Source organism: Onychostruthus taczanowskii, unplaced genomic scaffold (assembly GCF_017590055.1).
Source record: "Onychostruthus taczanowskii isolate IOZ18803 unplaced genomic scaffold, ASM1759005v1 scaffold215, whole genome shotgun sequence".
Taxonomy (NCBI): Eukaryota; Metazoa; Chordata; class Aves; order Passeriformes; family Passeridae; genus Onychostruthus; species Onychostruthus taczanowskii.
Genome location: NW_024499407.1, coordinates 43267 through 54651, shown reverse-complemented (window position 1 = coordinate 54651; position 11385 = coordinate 43267). Strand labels below are relative to the sequence as shown.

Sequence of the window (11385 nt, the reverse complement as noted above, 5' to 3'; positions counted from 1 at the left end):
GAGGAGAGGAGAGGAGAGGAGAGGAGAGGAGAGGAGAGGAGAGGAGAGGGCTTGGGGGTGAACTTGCAGGAATTCACAGCAGCTCTGTGCTGGCAAGCCCCCCGTAAGCAGGCCCAGGGACCACCACTGGTGACACCCAGCTCCATCCCAGAAAAGGATGCACTGCCATCCTTCCCCTGGCGTTCCTTGGAGGAGTCTGGTGGAGGCTGGCAGAGGTCTGGTCTGCCCACAAGGCATCTCTCAGCTGCCAGCCCCAGGGTGAAGCTGCTGGGCGTCAGGCACAGCCAGGAGATGGGTTACAGCAACAGAGCCAGAGCAGCCAGCCCAGTGTGAGGGCAGGAGCTGCTGGGACAGCAGCTTTGGTGGGGAGCACAGCAAAGAGACAGGACCCTGTGGTCAAACAGCCCACTGCACAAGGCTGTCGTGGTAAAGAAGGGTGTCCAGGGCCTGCTGACACACAAACATCTTTATCTCTGGAGGAATGGAGACTGGAGCCCTTGAAAGCAGCTGGACAGCTCTCAGCCCATTTGAGCAAAGCTAATCACAATGATTAATTAAGTCTTAACCACACAGACTTGCTTCTGCTATTGAAGAGAAGCCTATTATTAAAATTAATGTTATTAGTTAATTATTATTATTATTATTATTCACTGCTACATGGAGGCAGCAGCTCAAACCTGTCTGCTGAAAGGCCCCCTCGGTGGCAGGGATGAGCTGCACGAGTCCAACCCCGAACCCGGCGTTCTGCAGGAGCAGTGCAGCCCCGCGGCAGCAGCAGTGCAGCCCCGCGGGAGGAGCAGTGCAGGGGTCTGCGTCCTCCCCCACCGGCAAAGCCCCAAAGCATTCTCACTTTAAGTATGAGGATAAACCCCGCAGACTGCTGGAACTGTAGGATTTAATGCTAAAGGCAAGAGTTTTGACGTGAATTTCAGGTTCTTTGTCACATTATTGTTCAGACTGGGTTTTCACGATGAGCTCCTAAGCTGGCAAAAACAATTATCTGGGCAAACAGATTGACTCAAACAGATTGCATGCATTTCTTAAAAGTGATTGCAAGGCTTTGAGAAAAGGGAAATATCTTAGCCAGAGTCACAAGCAGATGAGAAAGAATTAGATTTACAGCCAAAACTTGGTGAGTGATCATGAAGTGGTGTCTGATACAAGGGCAGTAGGGGTGTGGGCATTGTGAGTGTGGAAACATGCAAGGACACAGCAAGAGGAACACAGAAAAAGGCTCAAAATATGACTGGAAGCTACTTCGATCTCCCTTTTACCTAGAGCTGTGACTGCCCTTTTTGGTAGTTTTTTTGGAGGACACGTGACATTCTCCTACACAAGCAGAGGACTGCTTCTAACAGCCATGCTTCTCTCATGAGTCATTGACATTAATGGAAGCAGGGTTTTCCTTAGGTACTTGATCTTTTCCTTTGGTTTTCCTGGTGTCTGCAATATTTCTCAAACCCTCTTTAAACCGAAGACACCATGTCCATGGAGTTACTGCTGAGGCTCTGCAGCCTCCAGGTCAGGGGCTCCCCAGCAGCAGAGGCTGCACGTGGACTGACCCATTTTTTCTTTTAATTCCACCACCACATGACTCGACATTCAGCCCATCAAGGCAGGGCTGCACTCTCCCCTAGCGCTGGGGAAGCCACTCCGGCTGCTCAAGCGGCAACTCCATGAATGCAAATCAGACTGGGATAGCCAATAAAAGAATATTGCATCAATTTATTTCACGTCTGGACGCAAATGAGAGATTTTATAGCGAGCTGCATTCAGAGAATTTGCATGCAGTTGCACAGGCGAAAATCATCTCACCGGCGTGGTGAGGAGGAAGCCCAGGACAGAGTTAAAATTAACAAACCCTGCTTGCCAGGGCCTTGGGTGCCCAAAAGCTCTGCCATGCAAGTGTTCATCCCTTACTGTTGCTCTGGCAGGGCTGGAGATGTCTCACGTGGTATTTCACTGGGTTTTTCCTTCCTTATGCATCACTTGACTCAGGAGGAAGCCGTGGGCACAGAAGGGTAATGGACAAGGCAGCAGGCTGGAGCCCCTAACCAGCCTTCTGTGAGCCCAGCCCTGACTTGCAAAGCCATGGCAAAACACCCAAACGTGGGACTCAGTCTCCAAGTGAGATTCCCCTGCATTTTCACAAAAGCAATTCCAGGCCACTTAAGTTCCCCAAGGCAAAAAGCAGACAGTGGAGGCCCTCAGACACTAACAACCAAATTCCCCCATTGCTATTCACTCTGAACGCAGGCCTGGGCCAGTGTCAGCAGCACCAGTCGTGTGTCAGGTGACAAAGTGGCACCTCAGACCCATGCCTCGGGTCCTTTCCTGCCCAGATGACTGCCACCCTCCTCAATGGCCATCTGAGCTTCTGTGCCACTGAGCCCTCACCCCACAGAGCAGAACAGGGGCTTTGCTCGTAGGAAATGGGAATGGGAATGACAGAGGGTCATTCCCAGCAAGGTCCCCCCCAACTCACAAACAGGGCAAAGGATGGAAAAGGAGCAAGGGCTGGCAGAAGAACCTGCTCACTCCTAGGAAACCCTGATCCTCCGTGGGGCTTCAGCCAGCGAGGTCAGCCCGCCGCTGCTCCCCAGGCCCCAGTGCCCCAGGGGCACAGGGGAAGCTGCTTTTCTTACAGAGAGCCCGAGCACGCAGCCCTGCTCACAGGCAGAGGCAGGGTGCCTGCATGGAGCATCCCCCCAGCCACCCCAGCTGTACCTGTTAATGGAGCTGACGCTGGGCACGGTGTCGTTGTCACACACTCGCTCGGCAAGGAGTCTGTCCCTGATCTCCCAGGCAAACATGGTGGGATTTTGGCGTTTGTACTCTGCAATTTTTTCAACGACTTTGGGCGTGGCGACCTTTGGTTTTGATCCTCCAATCACTCCAGGCTTAATACTCCCGGTTTCATAATACCTGGGACAACATCCAAAACAAAGCTTTGGTTATCACACACAGACAGAGAACATGCTCTGAGACTTATAGAGAACATCATTTCAAGGTAACCAAACCCCAGCAAATCCTGAGAAACATCTTCACTTTCACATACACATTTCCTGCCTGTGTGGTTCTTTATCACCTAATAGATTAACTTATAGTAATTGGAATTGGGCCTCAGGATACAATATATATTTTTCTGTAATAGCAAAACAAAAGAAACAATGAAAGATTAAAGGGCATGCTGAGATCCAAAATTAACTGAAAATGTGTGTTATTAATCAGCAGTACTGGCAATAATGGAAACAAATCACACCAAAGACCACTTTTTGCAGTGGACTCTTTTGTAGCAGATTACTGTTTTTACAGAAATGTTGTCATTAATATCTGCAGCTTGTTATGATTCAAAGTGAAATGAAGGCTAGATATTGTATTTTATTTTCACCTCTGGAAGAAATACCCCAGCATGTCTTTTTTCTGCTTTACGAGTTTAATACGCATATTATGGTTTTAATAGCTCATATTTTTCCAAACGTATTCTGTGTTTTCAGTAGTCTCAATAACAAATTTTGAGGGACAGGGAGCTGCTCATGCTGCGGAGGGCTCCAGCTGAGGCAGGGCTGGTTTCTGTGGCCAGCACTTCCTCGGTGCAGCATCTTCACCAGCAGCAGCAGCAGCTCTGCAGGTGCCGTGCCCCAGGGCAGGCGGAGAATGGGATCCCCAAACCAACGCAAATCTGAGCGCTTTCTCTGGTGCACGTCCCACAGGATGGGCTGCTTTTGGCAGCTTTGCTGTAACACAGGGCAGCTGAGGCCCCTGCCCTGCAGGTAGCACGTCCTGAGCGTGCTGCTGAGAGCAGGGGTCACATCTCCCCTGCTCAGGGCCAGACTGGACACCGGGGAGGAGACTCCACTCCTCCTGCTGCACTCAGGGCGCTGCACACAGGAGGCTCTCTCACAGCCCTGAACTTATCTGTATCTTTGGATTTTCACATGACCAGAGGAGAAATAAACCCCAGCTAATTAGCCACCACCCCAGCTGCCCTAATCCTGCGCCCCCTTTCACCCAGGTGCCCACCGAGCTGGGCTCGCAGCAGCTCAGTCACAACTGCTCTCTGCCCCATTCCTAGATCAGAAAAAACTCCCAAGCAGGAAGATAAGACTGCTTATTAATGTATTTTTCCCTGCTACTATCTGACATAACCATTATAAAAATTTAAAAAAAAAATCTCTCATCTTTTAAGCCTGAGCAGAGCACAAACAGTCTGTACAGCCAAAGTCTGCCTCCCTGCCTCCCTGAAACAGGCAATCATGTTCACCAGATTTTTGCCTGGCTACCCTTTTTCAGTGTTTCTGAGAGAGTTCTGTGTGCAGGGCCTAAGGTTCCTTTAAAGAAACTGACACCAAATTGTTCATACATGTTCTCAGATACTTTGTGTGCAAATGTTGACTCAGGCCTATGAGTCTCCATGAGCCATTTATGCAACATCAGTAACGGCAGGAGTTGAGTGTTAGACATGGATTAACACTCCTGCTGTCCCTAAATGCTGAGAGCTCTAAGGCAGAGGGGAAAAATTTAGTTCTCCTTGCATTACCATGAGGACATGACAAAACAACAGCAAACGTGGCCCATAAACCTTCCAAAATCTTACACCTCTAGCCTCAAAACCTTGAAGCTGATGTTGCTGGCACCACTTCTTTGATGGAGAACGCGGCCAGGAGACACTACAAATACTACCAGACAACAAGTCACAATTTTCCTAGATCTAGTCAAAATTGTGGATTTCACAAACGTTTCTTAGCGCATTCTTGCAGCAGTGGCCAGGGTGAGTGCCCTGCAGTCCAGGACAGCCTGGCCAAGAGGAGCACTCCCAAAAGGAATGCTGCTGTGCCACGGCAGGACAGCCAGAGAGGGCCCTTGCCCCGGCAGCGCTGCAGCTGTGATCAGCTCACCTGGGGACGCAGCTCTGGTGCCTGCAGGGCAGCAGGACCTCTGCTCTGGAAGGCTGTGGGCTCTGCCCACGTCCTGCTCTCGTGGCCAGGCACAGAGCCCCAGGAAGGCTGGCCCTGCAGGGCTGAGCCCAGCTCCCTGCTGCATCACCGTGGGGACAGTCCTCACCCTGCCCTGTCACCAGCATCCCCCTGCTCTCCCCCAGCAGCGAAGCTGGGCGCAGCCACAAGGCCTGCAGGCTGCGTGGCTCCATCCCTCTGACTCCCATCTCCATTCTAAAGGCAGGGACTGCTGCAGCCAGCGCTATTCCATGTGCATCAGGCCAGGGCCTTTGGCTTCAGAGAGCTGCAAAGGCAGGTGTAGGGTGGGCACCACCACTGCACCTCCTCTGAGGGGTAAGAGCTTCACTCACCCTGCAACAGCTGGTTACCTGCCTCTGGATGGATTTTTAGAACTGCATCTAGTACTGAAAAATTCTGATAATAAAATTCCTAGTGCAAGGATTTATCGTAAGGATTCCCACTTTTCACACATATGCACACATACAAGAAAACATATACACACAGAGATGCAATTACAGAGACATTCCACCCACTGTAATTATTAGTTAGGAAAATAATGAGCTATGAAATTCCAATTTATTGTTGACAACTTCAATGGCAGAGCTCCGGAACCTCACTCTGAACTCTGTAGTGCAAATATACCTAACAGCAGACCTAAGTGCCCAAAGTAAAACCATCAGAGATCGCCTGTTCCCAGGCTGTGTGCTGGTCCTGACGGGAGCTGGTGGCAGCTCCAGTGCAGCACTGAGCATCAGCAGGCAAGCCAGGTCAGCCAGGCAGGGGCAGGAGCAGGAGCCTGTGCTGGCTGCACAAAACTGAGGGCAGCGCAAAGCCGTGGGAAGCTCTCCTCCCTACACCAAGGCACCTGTGAGCTCAGAACTCCAGCAGGAGAGGTGCGTGCAGGTGGCAGGGAAGGCACAGCCCAGCGAGGAGGGGTGGGAGGCAAGGCAGGAGCGCGGGGCTGTGCAGCTGCTGCTCACCTTCAGGCACAGGTAAGGTGCCTGTGAGCAAAAAGAGACAAGAACTGCAAAACTGGCACCTGAGACCTGGCAGATCTGAGCACTAACACAGCCACGGATGGATCAACACATCCCCCGTGCGCTGCTGCAAATTAAGTGCCTTAATCGTCTCTGCAGCTATGCTGTGTCCAGGGAAGCACGTTTGTTAGGAACCGGGGAAAAAATTAAAATAAAAATAACAAAACGCTAAACAATGAAATTAACTGTAAAATCACAACAAACAAGTCCGCAATTAACTTTTCCAGGTGATAAAGACAAAGGTTTTGTAAAAACAAAAGAATTGCCCTTAATATAAGTTGCCCAAGTATATAAGAATACCTGGGGTTCAAAACCATTTGAAAATGGTAACTTACACAAATTAGGTTGAGGTTTGCACAGAAGATTAAGAAATCAAAAAGGGAAAAAGCAAGTATGGCGTTTTTTTACCTGAATCCACACCAAATTTTAAACGGCAATCAGGAAATAATATTAATTCTGTGTTGAATATCCTGTTGCCATAGTGTTTGGAGCAGCTCTTGGCCGAACAGAGAGCTACTCCCAAAGTAGCCAAAATATCTTTAAGATGGTTACCAGTTACTCATGGTGTTCTATACTCTCCTAATCCAGCAGAAGACTGGAAAAAGAGGTTTAATTATAAACAATGGGATAGATTGCAGAATAGCTTGCATGAATGCACATGCCGCAATACTGATGAAATATGTAATGACAATATTGTTTAAAAAGAGTTCTACTCAGGAAGCAAAACAAGCAATTTCCGCAAGTTCTGTTTTTTTCACATTTTGCAGAATATGACTGCCATATTTCCCTTCTTGTTCAGGGCAGACAGGTGCAGGACACACACTATATATACATATATATATATATATATATACAGCAAATACTGATGGCATTCTGCACTTTGCACTAGAATTAGAAGCTGGGACAGGGGCTAGCAAGACCTGCGGATATTGGCTGTTTCTTTGCACATCAGACACACAGGGCTCCCCCAGGAGTGGCTGCCCTGCCTCCGTTTGCCCGCAGCCCCCAGGTGCGGGGCTGGCTCCCACCCTTTTCCCCCGTCGCACACAGCAGGATTTCCGTCCCCCTTTACCTGCCGAGGATTTTGCTGACACAGCCGTGGCTGACGCGGAGCTGCCGGGAGATGTCACACGGCCGGACCCCTTGGTGGGCGAGCTCCACGATCCTTTGGCGAACGACATCGGGGAGGGGGCGGCCGTTCACAAAGACACCCCCCAGCTGATTGACGCCTCCGTGTCCTGGAACACACGGGGAGGGGGACAAGAGCCGTGTGAGAGTTTCAGCTGTGGCGGCAGGGCAGAGCCCCCCGAGCCGCCCACCCGGACGCTGTCCCCGCAGCACGGGCAGGTGACATCGCCGCCGCAGGGACACTTTGCTGGGGACAGGAGCCTCCTGCCCGGAGGGGAGAACGACCACCAGGAGCCCCTCGGTCCCGGGGCCGACCACCCTCATCCCGGAGCCGGCACCGGCCGTCCCGCACAGCCCCGGGCTGGGAAAGCCGCCAGAATAAGGCTGGGTGATCCCGCAGCCCGCACACTGCCTCTGCCCAAGCACAGAAGGACACCTGAAATTAAACACGCTGCGTTTTGGTTTGGTTTTCCCCAGATGCCTTGAATTAATCGAGTGGGGGAAGGGGAAAATGGGGGGAAAAAAAAAAGAGAAAAAAAAGGGAGAGAAGGAGAGAGAGACAGAAAGACAAGAAAGACAAGAAAAACAGACAGAAAGACAATAAAGACAGACAGAGGCAGAAAGACAGAAAGACAAAGACAAAGACAGAAAGACAGACAGAGAAAGACAGAAAGACGAAAGAGAGAAAGAGAGAGAGAAAGAGAGAAAGAAAGAAAGAAAGAAAGAAAGAAAGAAAGAAAGAAAGAAAGAAAGAAAGAAAGAAAGAAAGAAAGAAAGAAAGAAAGAAAGAAATTCTGCCCTTAGAATTTTAGAATTTACAGCTGTCTTGGCTGATATTATGATCCCACAAATAAAACAGGAGGACTTGGGCAAGCCCAGTATATGGCTCCTTTTTGAGCAGATTTTCACAGTTCTCGTTTAGCAAAGTGAATTATATATCTGAAGGGATATACGACCCACTTGGAGGAACAGCAGTGAAACTATGTAAACCCCATGAACACACATTAATACCCCGTACTAGAAGGTAATATAATTAACCCTTATGTTGTTATTCATCCAACTACTTATATTAGAGAGGGGTGGAGAAGCTAAACACAAGCCATAGAGATAGCACAGATGCCAATTCTGGAACAAAAGTAATACAGAAAATGTCTGTTTAAGCAGGATTGGGACTGTACTGACTGAGCCGGCAAGCCAAATGCCTCAGCGTTTAAAAAAAAAATGTATACAGAGCTATTTTTATTTTAATCTTGTTATCTCACCATTGATAAACTGCTGTCAAACTTTGCAAACACCTTTCAACAGTGTAAGGACACGCAGTGAACCCGCATGAAAGAGGGGATGTTAAAGGCTCTGGGGAGCAGACAGGAGCCTGCTCTGCCCTCGCCGGTGCGGGAGAGGCAGACTGGCAGCGGCCCGCGCCGCGCTGCCGTGCGCCGGTACCGGGGGTCCCGGCACTCCGGGCTGGGGGCAACGGGACCCGCCCGGAACGAGACCCCGGGCTCCACACGGCTCTAAGGGCAAGGAATCGACAGTTCGAGTGGGAAAATGTTGTGGTGGTGGTCGGGGGAGGGGGGAAGGAGGGAAGGAGGGGGAAGCAGAGTCCTCCGAGGCCGCAGGGCGGGTGAAGGTCAAGGAGGAAGAGGAGACGGAGGAGGAAGAGGAGGAGGAAGGAAGAGAGGCCACGGCGGCGCAGGGTGGGGAAAGAAAGAAATTAAGGAAGGAAAGAAGGAAGGAAGGAAGGAAGGAAGGAAGGAAGGAAGGAAGGAAGGAAGGAAATTAGATAAAAATAAAAATAAACGAAAAGAAAGGGAAAGAACAGGAAGAAAAGGCTAGAGAAGGCATCGTTAGGACTTGCTTCCTCAGGGAAGGGGCCGACTCCAGCCCTGGAGCCCGTCCCCGGTCCCGGAGGCCGGCGGGAGCCGGGCCTGCCCAGGCCGGGAGCATCGACCCTCCAGGCGCGGAAACAAAGGCCGGGGCCACGGCCGTCCCTGCCGGCAACCTGCGGCAGCCCGGGCAGCGGCAGCGCTCGGGCCCGGCTCCTGCGCTCCGGGGGCCCCGTCGGGCCGGGGCTGCTGCAGCGCCGGGGCATCGAGCTCCGTCCGCGGCTCGGTGCCGGGGTGAGGCAGCCGCCCCTGCCCTCCGCAGGGACGGGGACGGCTAGAGACTCGGGGGCTATTTCGGGAGGGGGGAGCCCCCGATGCGGGGTCCGCGGGCCTAACCCAGAGCCATGGTGCAGCCGGGGCGGGCGGGGAGCCAGCGGCAGCGAAGGGAAGCCGTCCCGGGGCCCCGCCGGCGCGGGTCGGGGCCGCTCCGACCGTGCCCTGCCCGCCTCGTCCTTCCGGCGTCCCTGCACGGAGGCGGCAGCGGCTCTGCCCACGCGGGACGGGGAAGCGGCGGGGACCGTGCCGGCGCCAGGAGGGACTCAAATCTCGCTCGGGACCGCCCCGGCCCCGGTTCCCCGTGGCCGTGCTCCTCCCGCTGCCGCCGGCTCCCCGTCCTCCTCCGCCTTTCTCAAGGGGGTCCCGACCCCACGTCCACCCCCACGCCGCCGAGGAGCCGCGGGTGCGGAGATCGTTTGGCAGCAAATGACCTCGGAGGCTTTTCTCCGCCGTCGGGACCGGAGAAAAGGCGCCGGCGTTTTGGTTTTATTCCTTCTGTTTGCCCAGGAATGCCTGAGGACGACATCGATCTTGCGCAGCCACGAAGGAGAGGCGCCGCGGCTGCTCCCGCCCGGGGCTCCGGTTCCGTTCGCACCGGGGCGGGGGGATTCCGGCCCACCCCCACCCCGCCCCCGCACCGCACGCAGCGGGCCCCCCGACCTCAAAGTTCGCCTTGGGAAAAAAGTGATTTGGTTTGAGAAATAAAGGCGGAGGTCGGTTTAATGCCGCGAGAGGGAAAGAAAGTCCGCTTTCACGGGGGCGGCAGAGCCCGGCCCCGGCACCGTCCCGGCTCTGCACAGCCCCAGCGAAAGAGGGATGAGAAATGGGCAGATGAGCGGGGACGACGAGGCAGAGACGGAGGGAAGATCCGGCAGCTCGGTGATTTATTTTGCAAACAAATTTCTTTGAGCCGAAAGGCTGCGGCGCACCGGGAAATGAGATTAGTTCTACCTTAAATTCCCTCGCAATCTCTCGCCGTAACGCAGCGTTTAACTCGCCGTGAGAGAAGATGTCATTTCACATAACACTGCGCTAATGGATAAGTCTTCCCCGACCTCTCAAGCACAACAAATCTCGGGCGAGCCCATCGCGCACGACCTGTGAACTTCGCCGGCCGCCCCACGCCGCGATCGTGACGCGGTTCAAAAAGACAAAAATCTTCCTCGCCTTTCGCATTACTTCAGTTTGTTCGGCGTTTTGGGGGGCTTCTATTTGTTTCTTTAGGCGTTTTAGTTGTTGAGGGTTTTTTGTTGTTTGGTGTTTTTTTTTTTTCTTTATTTCCAATTAACGAATTTCAAAACGTTGAAAAAGAGAAAGAACACCGCGCAGCAAACTTTTCCGCTCGTCAGGAAATACCTGGCGGCTTTTCTCCCGCATACTTGACTCAGGGAGAAAAAATAAGCGCACGCGTGTGACATCCGTGTATTCATCCCCGCAGGCGAGCGCGGGTCCCTGCGCACCGATGTTTGTGGATCGCCCCGCAGAGATGCCCGCACGCAGCGGCACCGGCCGTTCCCGTGCGGGAGAGCGGCCCCGGCCCGGCTCGTCCCGGCCCGGCTCGGCTCGGCTCGGCTCGGCCCGATCGCGCGGAGCCCGTCGCGGCCGCTCAGACAAGTTGAAGGGCAGGCACTTACTGTGCATCGCTGCGAACGGGTCGTGCTTACAGTGTATTTCCATCGGAGCGGTCCGGGGCCGGGCGGCCTCGCCGAGCTGGTCTCGATCCGCCGGCGGCGCTCGGCGTTCGGGCTGGGAGCGGGAGCCCGCGGAAAAGGACGGAGACCGACCACAACCGAGCGAACGAATAAAAAAATTTAGAGTTGATGTGAAAAAAAAAAAATACCCAAACAAACGCAAAAAACCAAAAAAAAAAAAAAAAATTCCAAAAGCAACAAAAAAAAATCCCAAACCAAACGAAACAAACAAAAGAAAAAAAATTTTAAAAAGGGAAAAAAGGGAAAAAGGGAAAGACAACCAAAAAGGGGCGAAAAATAGAACGGAATCCCTCAAAAAGCGAAGAGTCCTGCCGCGCGGCCGGTGGCGGTATCCAAGAGCGCTGGCCGAGCCCCGGGAGGCTCCGTCGGGGGCTCAGCCCGCTCGGCG

The 11385-nt window shown here is 52.9% G+C and overlaps 1 protein-coding gene across 7 annotated transcripts in view; it reads right to left on the bottom strand.

Moving 5' to 3' along the window:
• PAX5 (paired box 5) overlaps positions 1-11385 on the bottom strand; it is a 130258-nt gene that overhangs the window by 117409 nt on the left and 1464 nt on the right. For 4 of the 7 annotated variants that reach the window (XM_041404564.1, XM_041404563.1, XM_041404566.1 and 1 more), the window contains exons 2-3: positions 7068-7233; positions 2728-2925 (exon numbers count right to left, since the gene is read on the bottom strand). In XM_041404564.1, the coding sequence (XP_041260498.1) occupies positions 2728-2925; positions 7068-7233 (364 nt within the window). Of the gene's footprint in view, positions 1-2727; positions 2926-7067; positions 7234-10919; positions 10963-11385 lie in introns of those variants that run through there. The other 3 variants (XM_041404565.1, XM_041404567.1, XM_041404570.1) reach the window with 2 other exon arrangements.